At 33.8% G+C, this 24,518-nt stretch overlaps 1 protein-coding gene across 1 annotated transcript in view; it reads right to left on the reverse strand.

The window, feature by feature from the left end:
- LOC134229449 (low-density lipoprotein receptor-related protein 2-like) overlaps window positions 1-24,518 on the reverse strand; it is a 99,575-nt gene that overhangs the window by 22,432 nt on the left and 52,625 nt on the right. Inside the window, exons 24-35 of the mRNA XM_062711200.1 lie at window positions 24,116-24,286; window positions 23,854-24,030; window positions 20,601-20,777; window positions 20,217-20,387; window positions 19,965-20,141; window positions 19,535-19,705; window positions 19,244-19,420; window positions 18,682-18,852; window positions 18,408-18,584; window positions 15,811-15,990; window positions 15,254-15,454; window positions 11,546-12,005 (exon numbers count right to left, since the gene is read on the reverse strand). Of these exons, the coding sequence (XP_062567184.1) occupies window positions 11,546-12,005; window positions 15,254-15,454; window positions 15,811-15,990; window positions 18,408-18,584; window positions 18,682-18,852; window positions 19,244-19,420; window positions 19,535-19,705; window positions 19,965-20,141; window positions 20,217-20,387; window positions 20,601-20,777; window positions 23,854-24,030; window positions 24,116-24,286 (2,410 nt within the window). The remainder of the gene's footprint in view (window positions 1-11,545; window positions 12,006-15,253; window positions 15,455-15,810; window positions 15,991-18,407; window positions 18,585-18,681; window positions 18,853-19,243; window positions 19,421-19,534; window positions 19,706-19,964; window positions 20,142-20,216; window positions 20,388-20,600; window positions 20,778-23,853; window positions 24,031-24,115; window positions 24,287-24,518) is intronic.

A 24,518-nucleotide genomic window follows, 5' to 3' on the forward strand; every position in this document is an offset into this window, starting at 1 on the left:
TTACTTCTTATATCCATATAATGAATTTAATTGTTAAATCATACAGCTGGGGATCTAAAATAGCTTCGATATATCCGTGTTCTTAGTAAACGAGTTTGCTGTATGTGAAATATCTTTTCTACTAGTGTATTTATCATCAGTTGTAATATGTCTCTCGCTCCGGTTTTAACTTTAGTACAATTTAAACAGCATTATAAACTTGAATCTACACTACTTGAGGCTTCTTCCAATGACTTCCATATCAGTACAATATTAATCATGGCTTTGCTGTTCTAGGGAAGATACTCCCATATACATTGCAATGTGAAACTTTGATCCCCATTGTGGCCCCATCCTATCCAAAGGAGGATTTAACTTAACCAATTTATTTATACACTACATCATCAGAGAATGCTTCCATATCATCACTTAGCTGTTCTTGAGAAGATTTTAAAAGATTGTTACATAAACCATTCCAAGTTTTCTATCTATTTTTTAAGATCCATGTGCGCCTTCGTTATGAATCCCCATGAGAAAATCCCTTTATTTTTCATTCAAAACTCATGACCAAGGTTAAAGTTTTTGAAAAGTTTTACATGCCCAATCGGCTGTCAAATCTGTAAGCTGTTACAAATCTGTTTGCCTGTGACAAAATTTGTGCATCTCAGGCGGTTGCGCAACAGTTATTTCAAACATTGCCTTAACCATACAATCATACTTATTCATGCCTCATAACACACAGGGGAGTGCACAGTTACTCAAAGAGGTCTAGACCACAAGATTATCTGACGTAAGCTTAAATTTGCATATAAATTGGCTATCAGTTTTCTTTACATAGTTTTAGACAGCAGTATAAGGTGCACAATTTTCATTTAACCCCTAAATCAAATATCAAAAGTAGGACATGGAAACGTCACAAGATTTGTATGGTACGTATTGGAAGCAACCACAGAGGAACCTCATTTATCCGGATGCTTTGATTCCTAGTCAATTTGTCCAGATATGTGATGTGTCCGGATACTTGAATTACCAGTTAAAAAAGACAAAATAACGTTAAAAATTTCCGTTTCGATGAAAAATCGTCCGAATACTGAAGCATCCGGATATATGGCGTCCAGATATCTGAAAGTATCTGTATTTATCATCTATAACTACAATTTTAAATGTGAGCATTGAGCAGTGTCTTTGGAAAATAATCTTTCAATTTTGGCTGTACAGAGTAAAAAAAAAAGGAAACTTTAATGTTTTTGGTGATGAAGTAAATAAAGTATGCAATAAACTGCGAAAACTGTGTGTCGCTTTTGATTTGTATTAACAAATAGTAGACTGTCATGCTTGGGGACTCATTCAGTTAATTGGAGAATGCTCGAGACAAAAACATTGTGCTGAAAATTGCCTTCCAGTAACGTTAGTGTACCCCATCGTCGGAAACCCACGGGTGATCTCGTCTTTACTTATCACCCGTGGGCAAACTCGCCGAAAAATCGTCGTATGTAATTAAATATGCATGGGTCATTTGATTGGCCGCATCACAGAGTCGCGATGAGAAACAATGAATCACAGTTCACGTTACGTATGCATGTTCGGCATTGCCAAAAACATGAAAAACTCATTCCGTAGTTAACACAGCTGATAAATCATTTTGCAGTTAAAAAGAGGTACTCCTTCATAATGTCTTGCGGATATTAATGTCAGTGACCTATACGAATTGATTTTCATTGTTTTAAATCAAACTTCGCACATTTTAATGAGCGTCAAAATATTTACCATAAATAGCAAAGTAATAAACGTATTTTTAAAATTGAAGAGTTCCAACTTTCTGATTGGTTGACTAAAAACAACAAATTAGCATATTTTACGGCAATATTTCAGCAAGATTGCCCACGGGTGATAAGTAAGACGAGATCACCCATGGGTTTCCGACGATGGTGTACCCGAGCTGTTTAGAAATGGAAATTTGTCTTTTGCTTAATTAAAAATATTCAACAGCTGCAATACTACAATTTAAGGATCTATGATTTGGGATTTTTTTTAAGACTCATAATACATTGTCATATAGGACTTGTAAAATACTTTTGACTGCATATAAAAAGCTTGAACAATCTATTTTGAATAGATTAATAGCGAGTGCAGCGAGGGTCGCAAAGCGACGCACGTAACTGCGAACTCTATCGACAACGCCTGGGCAAAGAGAAAATTTGGACAACTGCACATTTATTTCATAGACTTTTTATCGCAGTTATTTAGACCCACAATGCATCGCATCGTACACAAACTCTAAAGCAACGTTCTCGCGAGAATAACAACAAAAGTTAAACGAATTATAAACTTGTCTTGATTTAATAAAGATAGAAATAAAGTCATAAATAAACTGATTGAAATCAGCCTTGTTCAGGGTTTGGTAAAGTAACATACAAACGAATTCTTATGACGTCAGAGTCTAATACGCACCAAATGTCACGTGCGGATTTACATGTCCAATCTAAACGAAAATGGATAATAATCTGTGCTCGCCCGAACGGTCGCACCGTCAACATATTAAAGCTACATAGCTATTTCAAGCTACAAGATTAATTATCTTAATCAAAAAATTGTTCTGGACCTGATCTTACCTGGTGAAATGTAATTGTCCAAATGTACATTATCTTCCCTCTCCAAATCGAGTAAGTTGACAAAATCAGTCTGCCACCCCTCTCTAAGAGTTTACTCTTGCACTCTGGTGGATTAGGCCTACCGTAGAAGTTAAATTTCCGAGACAGATCACAATGGTGTCAGTAGGCGAGTAGCATTTCGGGAGAACGTCAACAGGTCCAGGGAAATCACTATATTTAGCTCTATAGCTAAATCTACCTATATACCTTTATTTATCTATATAATATAGCTTTATTTAGCTATTTCAGAGTAAATTTCTGTTTTATGAAATGCAGACAAAACGTCGCATAATGTGGCAATATATATATAATATGGTCAACATGGTCAATATAACGTTACTGATCAACACGACAGATGGCTATACTTTCGCCTCGAAAAGTATGCATCTGTTCTTGTAGAATTCTTTCAACCAATTTATTTCCAATTATATTCACACATAATTAGCAATAAACATCACAGGTTGCATCAAAATAACTTTGCAGCGTACAGCTAACCATGGAGGCTGCCATTTTTTAAACTAGCTCCACCTATGTAAAATTGCAAAGGGAGACAACTCATTTGAAGAATCTTAACAAATTCTCGATTTTAAACACCCTGTATCTTTTCAATACTTCGTTTGCACAAAAATATTAAAGTAAATTTTTATTAAGCCTTCCATTTTCACTTTAAGTTTTTGTACATCTTCTTGGATTTTAAAGATATTCTTTCCTGAAATAGGCATTCTTTGCACACTATCTATACAAAATTACAGCTCAAGTACTTTATCCCTGGCTATATGAAAAAAGAAGAATTATAACAAAATGAACTGTTTATATTCATTTCAGACCCAAATGAATAAATTAAATCCAATTTTATTGAATTTGAAGATTATCGATGAATCGCCTTTTCTGTGCTATCAGCATGATTTTTACACAGAACCGTACTTAAAATTCATTGACCATTGGTAAATTTTTGCCAGTGATGTGTATTCAGTTTTCTCACCTTTACTTGTTGTAACTGTATTTCTTCATTGACCCTCTGTATTGGCCCCTTTGACCTCTGCCTCTCTGTGAGGGATATGCATACTGGCGGTTTCTTGCTGAACCTTTGTACTGGTTTGTGGTATACTGGTACCCCTGGCTTGTCATGTAGTTTTTTGTTTGATTAACATTTTTGAATTTTGTATCATAATTTGATTTCATACTGATTGGTTGCTTGACAATGTCTCCCATCTCAAGTTTAGAGACACAATTTTCTCCAAATAAAAAATCTGTAATCGCAATCTCCGAGGAAGCAATTTTTCGATATCGAAAATTCAAAACATTTTTAATTTCATTTCCTCTTTTTATTGAAAAGTTGTAGCAAGCATTGCCAAGCATACTTATAGAATCTGCCAACATCTTTTTACAAGCTTGGGGAACAATTTCTTTTTTATTTACAAACATATCTGCCATCTGTACTAACGTTATTATACCCATTGCTAATGATTTTTGAATCACTTGTAAAGCAAGATCATCTGAATGGGCTTGGTTATTCATTGCATCACAGATTTTCTTATTGACTCGGGGAACTTTTAATAGACTACAATCATCTGGCCTGTCATACTTTTTCTCCAACTCGGCCATACTGTCTTTACTCGTTTTCTTAGAGACTGCTGCATTTACAGCTTTCCCCAGTGCTTCGTTTACATTTGGACCAGTTTTCTCATTTGTATTTAACTGTATGATATCCAAGTTATCGTTACTAGCACTGTTATCGTTATCAATTGTAATCTGAGTTAATTCATCATTTAAAACCCCCTTAAATGTCTCTTGGGGATTAAAACCTTCAATAGAAGGAGAAACTTGACCATTTAAATAAGACAAATCAAAGTCAAAGTCATCAGGGGTTTCATTGATAGTTTGACTAGAATCATAATCAGGTATGCTAACCAAGTTTCTCAGTGGTCTGTTCGGCATAGTTTGTGTAAAAATACCGGGCGAATTATTACCCGAAGTATGCACCGTAGATTCGGTAGTACCAGCATTTTCATTGCACGTATTACGCGCCATAGAATCAGAACGACCCAACTGTTTACAGTATCTGTCAACGATGAAAGAGATTGCAATATTTTATCAATGCCAAGTTTACTTTTACTTCGTCAACATTAAATTCAAGAACAGACTCTGTCTGATTTTTGGATTTTTTACTTTGTTTCGTCGCCCGTGGCGACGGTGCACTTGCACTTGCAGAGCAAGTAGAGGTCTGTGCTTTACGCTTCAATCCTCTAGTTCTCTTATTTGTAGTGTCATCTGTTACCATTCGTGTGCGAGGTTTATCAGCAAACTATTCATCAATATCTGAATAGTTATCATGGTCACTTCCCATGAAAGACAGGACATCGTCCTGATTTTCAGCAGTCATATTACGGCAACATACAAACACAAAAAACCTAGTAACTTACCTTAAAACAGTTTAATATTTTAATAAGGGATGTTTTACAGCAATAGAACCCCCCCCCCACCCAAAAAAAACTTGAACAATGAAGCGCATTGAAGTGGTAAAATTTTCTGTTTGGATGGAACGTTTTGGGCTATCTTTAGACACGCCCATTTCTTTAGAAAGGAAAATTAGGTCAAATGATTCAATCGAATACCTGTTGAACAGGTATTTCATAAATGTAATAGCCAATGAAATTGACGGTCTCCATAAACGCCGAGTAAGCACGTGTTCGACCGATACATGTGTCATAGTAACTCCAATAAACATGATCAAATCATAATTATGTACAAATTCGTTGCAATGCGTGTTGTAGATAAGCGGGGACTCTATACATAGCTCTTTCTTTAAAAAACATCTTCATTTCAGTGTAACTCATGTTGCTTGTCGCCGAAAGTGTAGTGTCCTAAAACATTACGACGAATATTGCTTTCTCGTTTCTACAGAAATGGGCGTGTCGTTCTGTTATAATTGACGTTCATATCATGACTCAAGAACGTTTCGTCCAAATGGAAAATTTTACCACTTCAATGCGCTTCATTGTAAGTTACACCTCGATTCGATAACGTTTACCTGCTGTACAGGTAAACACGCACGCCGCTCAGAGAAAAAGAATGATTTCGGCACGTGGAGCTGTGCTTTATATACTACTGATCAAAGGTGTGTATACGTCACACAGGTCATTATTTTTTCGTTTCTTTAAATTAAGATTCGCCTCGCTGCACTCGGAGATAATGCTACATGGTACCCTCGCAGAGCCGAAAGGCGATGTGTCATCGAATTTATATTTAATTGCGCACAAAGAAGTTGCGCTTGGTTCCGGATTCATGATATCAAATTCTTATCTCAATCGCAAAAAATTTTCTTGAATTTCTATTGCCACTTGGAGAATTCATTCCCTTGTATCAACTTATGCGTTCTATTTTGTTGAAGCATCCGGGCGTTCTATGATATTATAAATTAAGTCAGTCAATGCAGAGTAACTTAAAGTACGGGACCCATGTTTTCTCTTATTATGGCTTCCCATGATTCTAGAATACAATGAAGCGCATTGAATTGGTAAAATTTTCTGTTTGGATGAAATGTTCTGAGTCATGTTTTGAACGTCAATTATGACATAATGACACGCCCATGACCATGTCTTCAGAAACGAATAAGACATATTCGTCGAAATGTATAGAACACCCCACTCTTCGTGACAAACAACATAAGTTACACCAAAATGGAGATTTTTAAAGTTATGAGAGAGAGTTGGAAAGTTCCTGCTTCTGTAAAGTACGTATTTCAAAGAATTTGTCAATAATTATTAATTCATCATGTTTATTGGAGTTACCATAACACATGTATCGGTCGAACACCATGTTCTACAGACATTCGAATGAACCATTTGACCGATGTTTCCTTTCTAAAGAAATGGTCGTATCATTGTACAATCATCGTTCTAAAGATATCTCAAAACGTTCTAGTCAAACGGAAAATTTTACCACTTCAATGCGCTTCATTGTAACACAAAATTTTTTAGACTTTACTTATACAAATATAAGTACTATATTAAGCAATGAATCATTTTTTGAAAGATATAGTCTCATAACTGCAACAGCGTGTGCAAACAAACGAGAACGGATTATATGAATAGAGATCTCGGCTTAATTTAGTAATTTTCTGAAAGTCCTCATGTCACTACATGGCTTTCGTAAACATCACCTTGGAATGGTTCCACATGAGTTTCATCCTTTCTGGTCCATTGGTTCTTGAGAAAGATTTTCTTAAATTTTTTCCCTATATATTCCTATCTAAAATTTTGATCGTCCATTGTTGCCCCATCCTAGCCCCCATGAATCATGTTTCAAAAAATGGAATCTACTTTATATAAGGTTTTTTCCACATGTGTTTTAACTTTCCTGGCCCAATGGTTCTTGAGAAGATTTTTAAAAATGACACTAATTTATAATGGAGATAATTATCTCGAAACAGAAATCCCTTGCCGACCGGTCACACCCGCCGTGTGCTCGTTGTCATGATCAGGAAATAACGGAAAAAACCGTTGTCAATTCAGTGTATAAATAATGGACTAACAATTGGTATGAAAAACGTCAGTCAGCATTTGACTCAATGATAAATTGTATTTGCTGACAAGGTCATTGTATCGACCATAGAACTTACGAAATGATGACTTTAAACGAGACTGCTGATACTCTTGTTTCATCAACTTGCTTGTCAATAATTTACCTCGTTTAAGAAATTGTTCATACGTAGAGCATGCTCTTGCGTATCGAATCAATTGAGATATATATATACTCCGTAAGCAGGTGATGAAGGTATATTGCTGCATAAGTAAGGGAAGTTGACGATAGAAAAGTTAAAGTCATCACGTTTATCATATAGCTTGGTTGTTAGATTACCATTAGAGTCTTTTTCAAGTAAAATATCCAAATATGAAGCAGAAGTGTCGAACTCTATGGTATCTTTTATCTCAAGCTCACCAGGATATATCGTATCGACGTAAGAATGTAAATTATCATTATTAATTGACAATACGTCGTCGATATATCAAATGTCGAGTTGAAGGCCACAGCAAGTGTTTTCTTCTTTTCACGCATAAGATTTTGCATAAATTCTGCTTCATATGAATATAAAAATAAGTCTGCTAAAAACGGAGCGCAATTTGTACCCATGAGTATTCCAATAGATTGTTGGAATACCTCCATGGTCTCCAAAAACCACATAGATATTGTCAATCAGAAACTCAAGCATCTTCTTGATGTCAACTCCAGAGTACTTATGTGTGCAATCAGAATCTGTTTTAACAAAATAATTTTGCAAATGACCAATGACGAGGTAAGTAAATTTACGAGTTCCATTTTTATTGAAGAAGCAGCTGTCAATGATATCAAAAAGCCTAGATTTTAATTTGTCGTGGGGAATTGTTGTGTATAAAGTTGAAAAGTCGTAAGTTTTTAAGCTGTTGATTTTTGAAAAGTCTTGTGATTTCAAATTGTCCAAAAGTTCTTTAGAATTTTTAAGTATCCACATCTGATTCACACCACTTCTTGAATATATAGTTGCACAGTACTCTTGAAGTTTTTCCTTCACCACTGTCAGTATCTAAGTGACGAGTAACGAAAGAGGCTTGGTTGAACATTTACTGGAACCTGCAATGTATCTTTGTTTGTAAGGATTCTTATGAAGTTTCGGAATCCAATATATATAGGGTAGTTCAAATTCATTTTGGCTCTGTGGAATATTAAAAGTATTCAAAACTGACAGGTGATTTTGAAGAATTTCTTCCTTAGAAAGGGAAGTATGAGCATAAGTAGGATTACCACTTGTAGAATTAAATCCAAGTTCTTGTAGAATGCAATTTATATAATAAGCCTTACAAACAAAGACAATGTTGTTACCTGCTTTGTCGGCAGGAACCGGTACCAGTACGTACTGATCGTGTAATCTATCTAATTCTTTTTTCACTTCTGGTTTATTGAACACAGAAGGATAGATAGTTTTCATTTTGCCCCTCAATCTTTTAATAAGTGACTTTAACATGGATCTTATACATTTAATCCATTCTGACAAGGTGTCAACGTCTTCTTTTTCATATCTGGCCCATCTTCTGGGGTAATTTTCAACAGAATCCATAATATTTATGAAATTCCGACGCCAGTTGAAGGTTCGGGGTTTCCTATATTTAGAACCTTTTAAAATAAGTGATCTAAGGTCCTCATTACGAACTATATTTACGTCACCTGTAATAACGTGTCCAGCAGGAATATAGTTATAGGGCGAAGAAGAACATGAACACGAAGGGGGATTATTTTTCAGATAGTCGGTATCCAGGCCATGTAAAGTGTTTTTGTAATTGAAAAGTTTGGCAGCAATGGTCGATGTGTATTTGTAGGAAATACAAGGTGTAGTCTTTAACTTGAAATATGGTGGAATACAAAGACTGGACCCTTTTGTGATTAAGAATATTACTTATATTAAACGCGTCAATTCCTTTATTGGCATATTGAAGCTTAAGGAAAAGACGGATTGTGTTAGCTGCATTTTCTTCCGTGAAACGCACGGGTTTAAAAAGCCTATGATATGAAATATCCATAATCACAGATCCGAGCCTATATTCAGGTGACGAGGAATCTAAAATTGGATGTTCCTTGGCCTTTTCAAGAAGACTAATTAAAAGTTTCAAAAGGGACAGAGTAAAGTTTTGTTCGAATATGATGTAGATCTAACTGTTGATTTACATAAGGTAGTAATGAATCAAAAGATACGTCGTGTATTACAGGTTTATTGTATGAACGATGTCCATGACAACGCTTACGTCTCTGAGTGTGGTTAAAATGTCCCATCACATTTACATTGTTACACTGCAGGCTGGAAAGACTTCCAACACTATCGACATTGTCATTACATCCATAGGGAAACGCTGTCTCTAGCTTCCTAATCCAAAAATTCTTCTCGTTGTCTACGGAAAGGTGTACTCAACGACGGACTATTTCTGTGGTGATAAATCTTTTTGAGAATTCTAACTTTCATTAATAAAATAGAATGATCAGGTGAATTAAAATGTTTGTATAAAAGCTGCTGACCACCATGATTTATTTGAAATCGATGACCTGATATTCTTTTGTTAAGCGATCCCTTGGTTTCACCGACATAAACAAGTTCACACAGATTACATTCTATTCCATAAACAACATTAGAAGATTTGCAGTTCAGATTTTCCCAAGTTTTGGTATAGAAGCTCTGTCCAGTAAGATTACTGGTGAAAGAAGTGTCAGTTATCAAAATCTCACAGGTTTTACAGTTTCGCACAGAACATTTTGAAACAGAAGACATGGGATCGGAAAAAGAATTATCCAATATATCTGTAATAGAAACTTTACATTCTTTCAGTTTGGTATATGATGTATTGGTTGTATACCAAAACTGGGAATCTGAAGACTGTACATATGACATATGTTTAATATCCCTGAGGATTATCCGAGGGGCACCATACGAACTCCTTGAGTCTGTGCCCCGTATAGACTCAAAGGAGTGACGCCTTTTTATACTGGGCGACGCGCCCGCCAGTATCATTTCGTTATTCTGTGTACTCTTGCATGAATAGGTACCGAACGACAAGTATCCTCGGGGACAAACTGTCCACCAGCAGAGAGACATGTTCGGTGGTTAAAAGAAGGATATGGAGTAATAACAAGTATCTGTAAAGTAGAATAAATGCGCGGATTTAGACAGGGTTCATTACAATTCGATCGAGAGAGAGAGAGAGAGAGACAGAGAGCATTATTGATAACTGGAGACATACGAAAAATATCCCCTGAATTTTTTCTGCATCCTTGATTAAATTGCAAATGAGTATATCATAAAACTTCTGCAGTCTTTTCTTCTGACATGCATGGCCTGATACATGTACATAGGGGGGATTCAAAATGTATTGGACTTTTTAGAATTTCAATTTCAAGTAGACGGTCGGTTATCTTGTCTTTTCTGCGATAATAACAGGTTAAGTGAACATTCGTCAAAACAAAAGAGTTAAAAAATGTAAACTGAAAACATCTCATGTGATAAAACGGGTCCCGATAAAACAATTCATACATTTACAATGAACCACAAATCGCCACTTTCTGACCGTACAGCATTTGTTTTCAAACATCCCGAATAATTTATAACAGAATTCTAAATTTAATATGAAATCTAATCTTACAAAACTTAAACTGTCAGGTAAGGACGACAACTTACATATGTACTTAATTAAAACCCTAACAGAATGATATTTAGCAATATATCTATCATGTCTATATAACATAAGTTTGACTTAGCTAGGACCTAGCTTAGTTCCCTTTATGTTACGGTTTAAGTCGTACTTAAGTATTACTAAGACAGGTCCTGAGATTATGCTTAAAACGTACTCAAGACCCTACTTAAGTCAAAAACCTAGCAAGCTTTATGTTACGAACCCCTGGTTCTTTAGAAAAAGATGAAAATGTGAAACGTTTATGACGACGACAGACAATGGACACATTTGATCAGAAAAGCTTACTTGAGACTTTGGCTAAGGCGAGCTAAAATGGGAATCATAAAAAAACGAAAATACAAAATGTGCATGTTTGGCTGAAAAAAATGTTTTTACAACTGTTAAAATTTATTATATAAAGGAAAATCTCGTGGCTATACATTAAAGAATGAAACGATATACCGGTAATCAATGAAAACGGTGACTTAATACCAAACAGATGTCAATCAAATAAGAGCTGACAAGCAAAGAAATCTCTGAACAAGGCATTGAATACGGCCCCTTGAAAGTCTAGTGGTAAGATTAATAGAAAATAAATTAAATTAAACGATATTATCACAGATACATTGTACTTGTATTCATATCTTTCACAACTTATTCAAGGGTATTCGAATTGCATATTTTCATGTGTTATATTTTCAAAATATAATGTTTTTGTCTTACCCATCTTCAGGATCTAGTGTCAATCCCTCCGGCTGAGACAGGTCTTCTTGAACAACGATTTTGTATGAAGATCTAATATGGTCGTATGCTGGCTTCATGCCTATCCAGTTAAAAAGCGAGTCACACCAGTACAAATTATTAGAAACATAGTCAAAGGCAATTTGACCTTGAGCCGCAGATTTTCCTTTGAAAGCAACATTAATAGATTCAGATTTGATAGATCTTGATTTTTTTGGCGGAATTGTATAGTTTTGAATCGCGAAAATAGCGTCATGAACAGCGAGAAAAACTACTTTATTTCGATCATCAGACGTAATGCTATATATCCGAATATTTGGGGGTTCCACTAACTGCGTGACATTATCTATAAATTTTGTATGAGATCCAGGTACGTTTGTGATGGTGACTAGCGATGCGGGGTTCCCCATTCCAATAAGGAGTCCTCTGTCCACAGGAAGATCTGTAATATTACGTTTTGGATTATGTTATGTTTATTGCATCTTCTTGTTTGATATTCAACTAGGAAAAAAATAAGTTAAAAATTAAGAATAATACTCTTCAGAATTTCTTCTCAGAAACAGTATGGTTTGTCTTTTACTAAAAGACGTTAGGATTGTTTTCATTATCTTATAAACCTCCCATTAAACTGTACATCTCTTAATACATAACAGGGTTATCTTCTTTAATTTGTTCAGATTGAAGGCCAACTAATTCTAAGGGGAAATTTAAACAAAATAATCTCTAATATATAATATAATATACATTATTCTAAATGTTGTTTCAATTGTAACAAAATTGAAACGAATACTCGGTTAAAATTTAGGTCCCTCCATATGAAACTGAGGAAACTATGATTGTCGTCCCCATCTGTTTGTTTTTCCACCCTCTAAATCTATATTCATTAAACAGGCAGATACTATAAGTGGGGAGATATTCTTAATTGAACTTACATTGATATTTCATTCAAAGAATCTTTTTATTTTCATTGATGATTTTGTAGAAATTCAAACCTCAACTTTTAAGGGTGTTTAATCAACAACATCTGAATACATTACACTTTCAAATGGGTATTTTAGACATCTTATGATAATACATACATATATATATTCTCCATAATAGCGTAGTTTACGTGAATTAATTATGAATCTTTGTATTCTCTGAATGAAAGTAAAATACCTTCAGGGCAGAAAAGACAGCCTATAGATTACGTTAAAGCATACATGAATAATATTAATTGTGTAGTTTTACTGTATCTTTGTTACCTGGGTGCAACATCTTTAACAATATTAAATATAGGAAATGTGTTCGCAGAGAGAAATCGAAATTGGAGATGGTAAATTGCGTTAAAAAGCTAAATTTTAATCATTCAGGCATTGGAAATGAAACAAATGTATAGTTCAAAATTCATACCGTTTTATACATTTATAATCTTTGTACCATAAACACTAATAAAGAAAACCTAAGCGTTCGATATAGGTGCCATTGGCACCGAGTAGATAACTTTGAAGCACTTCACCCCTGTTTGCTGATGCAAGGAATATAAATACATGTAAACCAACAATCAATCAATTTAAACATATGAATAAACAGTAGATACTGATACACAGACAACTTCAGTTCATACATGTACATCACTTTAACAAAGCACATATGTTTCCGAAAAACAAACGGGAAAAAATGAAAGGAGACAAAAACAAATTTATAAAAAATGAAGCATACAAGAGAAATATTTATAAATCAAGTTCAATACTTAAATGAGATATTATATATCCTACTAACTTACCGGAACAGAAAAATCCTTCGATTGTCAGTTTTACCAAAAATGCTATGACTTGTAAAATAAACATCCTTTACCGGACAAACACAATTACTCTAATGCCTACAACTATTAAAGCTTGTTGTCCACGCCTTTGACAAAAACTTTAAAACGGGGAAGTTTTTTGCATTGGCTTTGGTATATGCTCCCTGTGCATCGTCATGGAAATTAAGAAAAATTGTATAATTTATCGCGTCTGCACTTTGGTCAAAACTCTTGAATGACTAGAGATAAGATTTCATATTTTATGTTACATGTTGCAAGACCTTTCCATATACTATGATTTTTTACCTCGTGACATTGATTTTGAAGTTTGACCTACTTTTCAGTACCAAAAGGTGTATGCATATAGTAGTTTGATTAGGTAACATTCAAATGTTCTTCCTTTTTATCAATAAAAGAAAAGAGTTTCTGTTTATAAATACAGTAATTTTATTTTATACACATAGACACAAAGTTATAAAATTGTTAAATAAATATGATAAATGCAGGAATCTAATATATTACCAAGTGAGGCAAGTAAAATTATTCAATCGTAGTCCGATTTGAATATTCTCTTTCAATGCTTTAGAAAAAATAACATGAAATTATTTTCTTCCTCGTAAAGATATTGGACATAGACTTATTGCCTGGGCTATTTTCAAAAATTTTACTTACTTGCAATGAACAAGCACTTAACTCTTCAAATCAAAGACGTATCCTTTAATGTGCTACTTATAATTCATGACTATATTTACTTTCAACACTTCTTAATTAACTCCTGATAGGTTTCCTGTGAGGAGTAAATAAGATTGAAAACAACATTATATAATTTAAGCATTTACTCTTGATATCTGTTATGACAAGGGGACCCAAGCCTGAAAATTCTAAATGGAATACAATTTTCATTTACATAAGCGTATTTCTCTGGGGATATCTAAACCATGAAATTAAAATTTATATAAGTAGTTAATAAATCGAAGTTACTTTTTTTTAATTGCGACTATTACTTTAAAATAAAATGCAAAATGGAAATTATCCGTTATTCATACTTTTTTAAACACAATAAGATATATTAGCCTCGATAAATCCCAAATATATTTATAAGCAGTCTCTCTCGAAAGTCTATTTTACAAAGCTAAAGAAAAGCACACATGCTTTCTTCAACGGGTAGAATCATCTACTAGAGTATTTAGCAAGAAAGAAAAGAAGTAATACATTGTTTGTGGGTCTTTGTGTTTACATGACAAAGAGCTCCAAGATGTCATGTCCCATATAGCTATGGCAAAAAGGACAAAGATGTGACATTTAATAGCTGAAAGGTACAGCAGCTGTACTAAATGTCATTTGCAGGATGCATCATTTAGCAACTACGAATAAAATTTTTTAAAGAAATCAATGATATTTTTACGATCATATATCAAAAAATGTGCAAACCATGATAGAAAATGGATATCATGAATATTGATAAGATACTAAGGGAAGATACTCAAAAAAATAAAGAACGGTTCTTGTATGCCCGTGTCTTTTTTCAATATGTATAATTTCAAACGAAACATCTAGATTAGTATACAAAGAGTAAACAACAATGTTAATTATTCATAAACTTTATTTCCTAAATAACTATAAAGTAAATGCGTCTTGGAGAAATCTTAAGACGGAAAATCATAATGCGGGTTCCTTTTATCAACATTTTACGTAGAAAATACATCGATAATATTAAATGCACTTATGGTTTCATTTCTCCACCGTCTTAGAAAAAAATTTCCTGCCTTGGAAAAACATAAATTTGATATTTCCCTCATATTCATTCCATAACTGAATACTATTCATATGATAACTTTATTATTGTTACTATTACAATCATTTCAGATGTTTCTTGCGCTACTTTGATTCATGAACGTTGCCTTTCTATTTTAGGTTATACAAAGGATTAAGAAACATTTCTTGTGGTTCATCCTGTGCTTGAGCATATTTATACCCATTGGAATTTCTTTTCTTTAAGAAACAAACTGTAACAACAATGGCAATAATAAGAAACCCTGCAACCGCTGCTCCAATGAAGACATATGTCTCAAAGCTGTTTCCAGTTACGTGGTGTGAGGAAATGTTCCCTGTAAAAGAAAACTAAAATAAAATTCAATAGAAGAAACAATTTTTGTTTTGCTAGGTATTCATTCATTTTAAATCATTAATAAAAATTCTTTGTGTGACACGAGATATTTTTCCATGAAAAAGCCTTGGATAACTATTAAATCTAAAGAAGGTGGTAAAAATACATTTCTAAAAACTTGTTTCAGCATTCATTCATAAATTAATATAACTGCTTCTTATTTTTAACGAGAAACAATGTTTTCATATATATATATATATATATATATATATATATATATATATATATATATATATATATATATATATATATATTTAAACACTTCATAAAAGCATTTTTATATATAAATGCACGTACGAGTAAATTGTGTACATATGATGTTTATATCTTCGTTCCAGGATCCAACTGATGTACATATTATCTGTACAGAGGTTGCATTGGATTCATTCCGGCAACCAACCTCACATATTTCTCCGATATTCCCATTGCAATGCGAGGACAAATAACCATCAGGTATTTGAAGCGGGCACGTTATTCCTGTCATGAACAAGAGGCCCACGGGCCTCATAGGTCAACTGAGTATCATGTAACAACTTTCCAACAATTGAATTGGTTCGTGTTTTAAATCAAACCATGAAATTCAAAATTTTGAAAGAGGCACTATTGCTTATCATAACTACATGTATACAATTAGCTTGCTTACTTTGGTTACTTAATACCCAGAGGTGAATAAGAGTAACAAAGAGAAAATGCATTTTCACCTTATATACAGTTGTGCACCCCACCCCACAGGAACCACAGACCCTGGGGGCACATATTTCAAAATTCTGGAAATTTTATCATAAATTTTATATCATCATAAATTGTTGATTAATACCAAAAAGCAGATATCAAAGCATTAATTTATTTTCAGACTTTGTAACCCCCACCCAAAGAACCCTGACCCAGGGGCCCTGAAATTAACCATTTTGGAAGAGACACCTTTCATCATCATTAATATGTACCTAGAACATTGGCATAATACCCAAGAGCAAAGAAAAAGGTTTTCGAAGTATTGATGAATTTTCACCGTATAATCATTAGAGCCCTGCCCTAACACCAAAACTCCTGACCCTGGGGCCCTGAAATTCATGAATTTAGAAGAGGCTTCCTTCCTCATCATAACTACGTACATAGTTCTTTGGTTTATACTCAGGAGCAGAGAATAAAATTTTTAAGTACTAATGTATTTTCACTAAATAACTTATAGAGCCCCACCCTAACACAAGAGCCCCTGACCCAGAGGCCATGAAATTCATAATTTTGGAAGAGGCACTCTTATTCAACATAATTGTGTCCTCAGGGGCAGAGAAGAAGATGTTTAAAGAATTAATGTATTTTCACTTTAAGATCAATAGAGCCCCACCCTAACACCAGAACCCCCAACCCAAGGGCCATGAAATTCACAATTTTGAAAGAGATGTTCTTGCTCAATACCCAGGAGTGGAGAAGAAGATTTTCAAAGAATTTATGCATTTTCACTATATAATTTATAGAGCCCAGCCCTAACACCAGAACCCCCTAATCCCAGGGGCCATGAAATTCACAATTTTGGAAGAGGCACCTTTATTCAACATAACTATACATTCGGTTTGTTTATTAAGTACCCAGGAGCAGAAAAGAAGATTTTCAAAGAATTCATGTATTTTCACTATATAATCAATAGAGCCCAACCCTAACACCAGAACCCCTGACCATGGGGCCATAAAATTCACAATTTTGGTAGAGGCACTATTGGTCATCATAACTATGTACTTAGTTGGTTTATGTAATACCTAGGAGCAAAGAAGAAGATTTTCAAAGAAATAATGCATTTTCACTATATACTTATTTAGACCCACCCTAGCACTAGAACCCCTGACCCCAGGGACATGAATTTCACAATTTTGGTAGAGGTAGAAGACTCAATGCTGATTACAATTACGCAAACAATTTGACTGCTTGATGCCCAGGAGTGAAGAAGAAGACTTTTTAAGATTGCATTAATTTTAGTGGTTTTGGCCCAACCCCCAGGCCTCGGGGGGGGGGGGGGACAGGGACCATGAAATTCACGACTTTTGTTCCCCTTTATAGATGCTTTATACCAAATTTGGTTGAAATTGGTTCAGTGGTTCCAGAGAAGAAGCTGAAAATGTTCAAAAGTTTACGAACGACGTACGACGGACGACGTACGACTGACGACGACGGACGAAAAGAGATAGCAATAGGTCACCTGAGTTTACTCAGGTGGCCTAAAAATAGTTAGATACTTATGTTTGTTTAAGACATATGTAGATTGTATTGAACATTGAACAAGAGATTTGTTTGTGAAACACTGATGCCCCCGTATTGCAGCTTAAGGCCAAGGTTGAAGTTTTTTGAATGCAAAATTAAACTCCATGGTCAAGAGATCAAAAATATTGGTACGTTCTCGTAACATGAAATACACCTTCGTGAAATATGAAATTCCTAGTACCAGCCTTTAAAAAGATATTGTCAGGGTTCATGTTAATCAAAAGTAGGTCCGACACTAAGATCAAAGTAAAAGGTTATAAAATGTTGATATCCAAGGAAGGGTTTGATCACAAGAAATACACATTAAAACATGAAAGTCAAAACACCAATCGTTTGAATTAATGGCAAAAGTTAAATTTTTCTAAAGGTAACGGTTAAGTCATCAAAAATACTTGTACTCATGGAAATACAGGTTAAGTATGAAAGCCCTAGCAATATCAGTTCAAAGGTTAAGACCAAGTTTAAAGTTTGGATTATAGTTTGAAAAGTTAAGTTAAACTGCAAAGTCAGAAGGTCAAATACATTGACAAAAACAGACAAACAGATCGAACGCTGTCTTCCATTACGGGAACATTAAAATATATTTTAAAACTTTATCCAGTTGATGTTAACAATTTAGTACTTCAAATCATTTTTCTTACTTTTGCATATTGTATTGATATTTTCATTCCACGTGCTGGCTGATGTACAAACAATACTTGTGGAAGAAATCCATGATTGGTAATTACTGTCACAAATGAATGAACAACGATCTCCTACTTTTCTCTCGCACTTTGGCGCTATTTTTCCATGAGGGATAATTAATGAACATAGCCTTACTGAAAACATAAATGCATTAATATTTTTTAACATTCAAAATAAATAAAAAATAATGTTGTGATGTGATATATTTCACCGAAATAAAATACCATGTACCACATAAATTGTTTGTCTCGTGGTTCCATTCACCACCTACTTTGCAGGTTATAGTTGGTATTAGTGGATTAATGTAAAAATGATCGATGCATTCATAGCGACATATCTCTCCGGAATTCGACGAACAATTAACGAGTTTACCATTTTGTATCGTCTTTGTGCAACCAGAAGCTAAAAAAATAAATGATCATTGATTTATTTATAGAGTTTACATTGTTTTTAGAATGTTTTAGAACAACTCCTTTATTGTACATTTAACCAGTTTCCAAGATAATGCCAGTAAAAAAATATTCAGAATAGAAATGGACTTAATTAAGTTCTTCATAAATATTCATATACATGTAGCACGATACCATCTACGTTTTTATCGATTTTCTATATACAAAACGTGTACAATCGAAATTGGGGAAAATTGAAAAAAAAAGGCTGGTAAGGATATAGTTATGTTTATTTCGATAACTTTTCTGTAGAAATATATTTCGATTATTTTACATGAAATTATATTTCTGTAATAATGTTATTGAGAAAATACACCAAACAATGAACTGTTATCAGATCTTACGCTTGCATAATTCGTTAGTGTTTTCATTCCAGGTTCCATTTGATGTACAGATAATATTTGCAGTATGAAGGGATGAACTGTAGTTGATGTCACAAGAGAAGGAGCAGATGTTACCAATTTTTCGTTGACAACCTTTATCCAGTTTTCCGTTCCGGATTATCGAAGGGCATGCGAGTACTGAAAAAGTTTTCAAAATTATATATTTCTTCAAATGAAAAAAAAAAAAAACAAAATGAACTTTCCTCGGTATCTTTGTAACATTGCCTGAATCTAAAATAAAAATAAACTCACTACATAAATCTTTTACGTCATGACTCCACTCTCCATTTTCATAACAGGTAACATTCTGAGCTAATGAATTCACTTCAAATAGACCAATGCATTCATATCGACACGATTCTCGGATGTTTGCCTGGCAATGTATGAGTTTGCCATTTTGTATCGTCTTTGAACAACCAGAAGCTATATAAAGAAGAAGTGTTACGCATATTTTATAAATCTTGAATCATATAAAAGAATAACAAGTGCTTGTATGCCTTTTTTTCTTGCAGGCTTCGAGTTAATTGTATATAATTTTAAGATATTTTTTTAGATAAATTAACCATCTCACACAATTACAGAGGTTACAGCAGCACATTTCTAAGCATTTGATATTCATAGCATGAATAATTTTGTAAACAGTAATATTTTGAATGAAGAAACCTCAGAAAATTTGGCTTACGCTTGCATAATCCGTCAGTGTTTTCGTTCCAGGTGGCGCCCGATGTACAGACAATGCTTGAAGAAGATAAAGAGGACCTGTAGCTGACGTCACAAGAGTAAGTGCAAATGTTCCCAATATTTCGTTGACAGCCTTCATCCAGTTTTCCGTTCCGAATAGTTGAGGGACATAAATGAACTACAAATCTTATGAAAATTAGCATTTATATCTACAGAAGAAAAAATATGAAAATTATCAATCTAACCAACTCACCACATAGGTTATTTGTATCATCACTCCATGTTCCATTCTCTTTACATGTGATATTTGGAACAGAAGGATTTATTTCCAAAGGACTAAAGCATCTATATTGACATGTTTCTTGGATATTTGATTGACAGTTTAAAAGTTCGCCATTTCGAATTTTCTTTGAACATTCAACAGCTATTGACAGAAAAATCATGAGCATGGACTTATTAAGTTTTGAAATTTTCAACTCAACTTATTAATTTTTATAAGTTAAATAGATTATCTACATTTCATTACGGTATGAGAATTAATTCTGATAATCAACGCTAGTATTTCTTGAAGTACTCTTTGTCGAAGATTTATTATAACGAAATTTGTTTAAAGCCATTAAATCGAAAATATTCTTACGCTTGCATAATTCGTCAGTGTTTGTATTCCACGTGCCATTCAAGGTACAAACAATTCTTGAAGAAGGGGCGGAAGACCGGAAGTAAGGGTCGCAAGTGTAGAAACAAATGCTCCCTATTTTCCTTTGACAACCTCTATCCAGTTTTCCACTCGGGATTGTCGATGAGCACAACCTTACTGGAAATATTTGTATTAAACAAAAACAATATTTTCTTCTAAAGAAGATTTTATATCATCGTTATTTTTTTCGCTGTTAAAGGTACTTAAACACAGATTTTAAGTTATTATTTTCTCTTATATATTTTAAAAGCATTTCACACAAAAATTAATTTAAAATCTTATTTCATATAAAAGATATTAAAATTTCAATTTTTTGGCTGTTTTGATTGACACATCCTTTCTCTTTCACAAATTAATTATCTTCTTAATCCAGTAGAAAAGACAATCTCGTTGTGTATGAATGAAAAATATTAAATTAATTATTTTTATTAATATTCCCAATGTAAGTTAACAACAATGATTTCTGCTCACAAATAGTCCATTGTCTTTTAACATTTTTTAAACATCAATAATAACAGAACTATCCCTAAATTTATAAAAAGTTTACAATATACACTTGTGTTATATGATATATTTTTCAACTCTTAGTTCCAAAAACATTTTGTGAAGAATTTTGCTTTCTTAACAAATAAAAACTGAATGAAATTACTTTTCTGCATAAATTGTTATTTCTCATTAATACACAAAAAGACCATTTTCGTTGCATGTAACATTTGGAACAGCTGGATTGACATTTAATAGACCATGGCAAAATTTGACAGGTTTCTAACTTTTAAATGAAACAGTTTATAAAATTTTTGTGTGAAATGTTTTAAAAACAAGTAGAACCTATATTAAAACAAATAATCAAGGATGTCTATAATTGTTCCGAACACAGCCCTGATGATGCTGTGCAATACATCTCCACTATCTTTATTTCTCACATCACAAGCCGAAAGTAATGGTACATCATGCATGGATTCGTCTTGAGCCCTACAAGTTGATTAAGCATTCAAATGTAGTATAAAAATAATCAAAGGTCTAACATTTAGTATAAAAGTAGCTTGGTGGCACTTTGGAGTTAAATCCCGATGAAAGATATGTGCATTATTGGGCTGTTTTTTGTCATGTGTTATCTTTGCATTCCTTGTCAGGTAAAAGTGATTATCCTCTAGAACGTTACCTCGAGTTGATTAAGCATTCAAATGTAGTATAAAAATAATTAAAGGTCTAGCATTTAGTATAAAAGTAGCTTGCGCACTTTGACGGATATAAAGAAGTCATTTTTCTGCTTTTTTTTTCATGTGTTAAATTTAATGAATTTCTTATACGGTTATAACGAATTACTGATATAGCAAAGTAATTTCGAAGGTCCCAGCGACTTCGTTATAACCGAGTTTTGCTGTATCTCTCTTTGGAACAGGACTATGTATCATGTAAGACACAAAGCTTGCTTTAAGTTGGCGTAAGGGGAATAAATATAGAATTCACAAGCATTGTATTCATGTGACAAAGGTGCTGGATTCAATTTGAAATATGTACATGTACATGTACCATTGTCTTTCCTTCCTTATATCATGAGAATTCTAATTTAATTGACGCTTAATTTTCAATAACGTGCAAAGAGCACGAGGCAGTTTGAATGTAAACTGTGACGTCACATGAGATTGTACATGTTTGTTATGTAAAATTTCCTTAACAAAGTCTAAATAGTGATTTTAATAACATGTGTAAAAATCAAAATATAAGAGAAGTGTTCCATGAACCACATCCCTCAGCAATGCATATTGGCTGGGAAAAAGCAAAAAAATCAGTTAAGTATTGAAAAGTTTACTTAGGTAGGGGTTGCTTGAATTTTAAATCACATGAGGATGCTGCCATTCCAATAAAATATATGGCTATGCTGTTTTTGAGAAGATTTTTACAGATATTTTCATATATATTTTTATGTAAAAAATTTAATCTCCCATTGTGCCCCCTCCGTATTACTTATGGTCACGATATGAATAGACTTGAATCTTCACTACCTGAAAATATTTTCATATATTTGCTCTTCCTGGGAAGAATTTAATTTTTTTCAAACGTATTCTTATGTAAAACTTTGGTCCCCAATTGTAACCCTGACCTCCCAAAGAGCTATCATTGAACAAACTTGAATCTACACTACCTAAGGATGCTTCAATATAAATATGACTGAACATGGTTTTGTTGTCCTTGAGAAGAAGAATTTTAAGTGTTTTCCCCTATATATCTCTAATTAATGTTAGATCCCCCATTGTGACCGCACCCTACAACTTGAGTTATTATTTGAATAAACTTGGATCTACACTATTTGAGGATGCTTCCATATCAATCTGATTAAACATGGCTTTGCTGTTCTAAAGAAGATTTTTAAAGATTCTTTTAGCATATATATTTCTATGTAAAAGTTGATCACCCATTTTCACCGCACCCTAAACCCCTGGTATCACCATTTGAATAAATGCGAATCTCAACAACCCAATTCAAAGATTCTTCCTAATTATGTAAAACAATAATCCCTTATACCTCGGTAGTGACCCCACCATTTCCCTAGAGGTCATGTTTGGAAACCCCGGTAGTGACCCCACCATTTCCCTAGAGGTCATGATTGGACACCCCGGTAGTGACCCCACCATTTCCCTAGAGGTCATGTTTGGAAACCCAGGTAGTGACCCAACCATTTCCCTAGAGGTCATGATTGGACACCCCGGTAGTGACCCCACTATTTCCCTAGAGGTCATAACTGGACACCAAGGTAGTGACCCCACCATTTCCTAGAGGTCATGTTTAGAAACCCCGGTAGTGACCCCACCATTTCCCTAGAGGTCATGTTTAGAAACCCCGGTAATGACCCCTCCATTTCCCTAGAGGTCATGATTAGAAAGACTTTCAATCCACAGAACCTGAAGATGTTTTTACTGTATCAATATGGCTAAACATGTTTTGGTGATTTCCATAAACCTTCACATAAATGTAGAATCTTACAATCTATTAGTAAATTTTTCTCGACTTTTATTCACCTAACATGGACCATCGAGCCTGCAAAATTTGCTTGTGAGGATACAGATATAAAGATCGAACTATAAATTTGGAACACTATTTCTATATTTCTTATTCTTCGTGAAATTATAAAGCTTGTTACCATATCATTGAGAAAAAATAAATCAAACAATGAACTGTTGTCAGATCTTACGCTTGCATAATTCGTTAGTGTTTTCATTCCAGGTTCCATTCGATGTACACACGATACGTGAAGAATGAAGAGAAGAACTGTAGTTATTGTCACAGGAGAAGGAGCAGATGTTCCCAATTTTTCGTTGACAACCTTTATCCAGTTTTCCGTTCCGGATAAAAGAAGAACATGCTCGAACTGAAAAAAGTTACAAAAATTATTTCTTTTGAGGAAGAAAAACAACATGACCATTTGCCTGAAGTTAATAATAAAAGAAACTCACAACATAGATCTTTAACATCATGACTCCACTCTCCATTTTCATTACACGTAACATTCTGGGCTAATGGATTCACTTCGAATAGTGCACTGCATTCATATCGGCATGTTTCTCGGATGTTTGCCTGACAATTTATGAGTTTGCCATTTTGTATTGTCTTTGAACAACCAGAAGCTGTAGAAGAAGAAAAAACAAAATATAGACCTTATATTATATATAGCAAGGTCGATTGTTTGCGTGCACTTTTATTCTCTTGCAGGCTTCAAATGAACTGTTTGATTTTAAATATATTTTTATAAGATAACCATCTCACAATTACAGATGTTACAGAGTTACCTTTCTAAGCATTTCATATTTATCGCATGAGTAATTATTTCAACAATAATTCTTCGAATGAAGAAACTTC

The sequence above is a fragment of the Saccostrea cucullata genome, unplaced genomic scaffold (assembly GCF_032062105.1).
Source record: "Saccostrea cucullata isolate Sc308-1 unplaced genomic scaffold, CSIRO_AGI_Scuc_v1 ctg1109, whole genome shotgun sequence".
Lineage (NCBI taxonomy): Eukaryota > Metazoa > Mollusca > Bivalvia > Ostreida > Ostreidae > Saccostrea > Saccostrea cuccullata.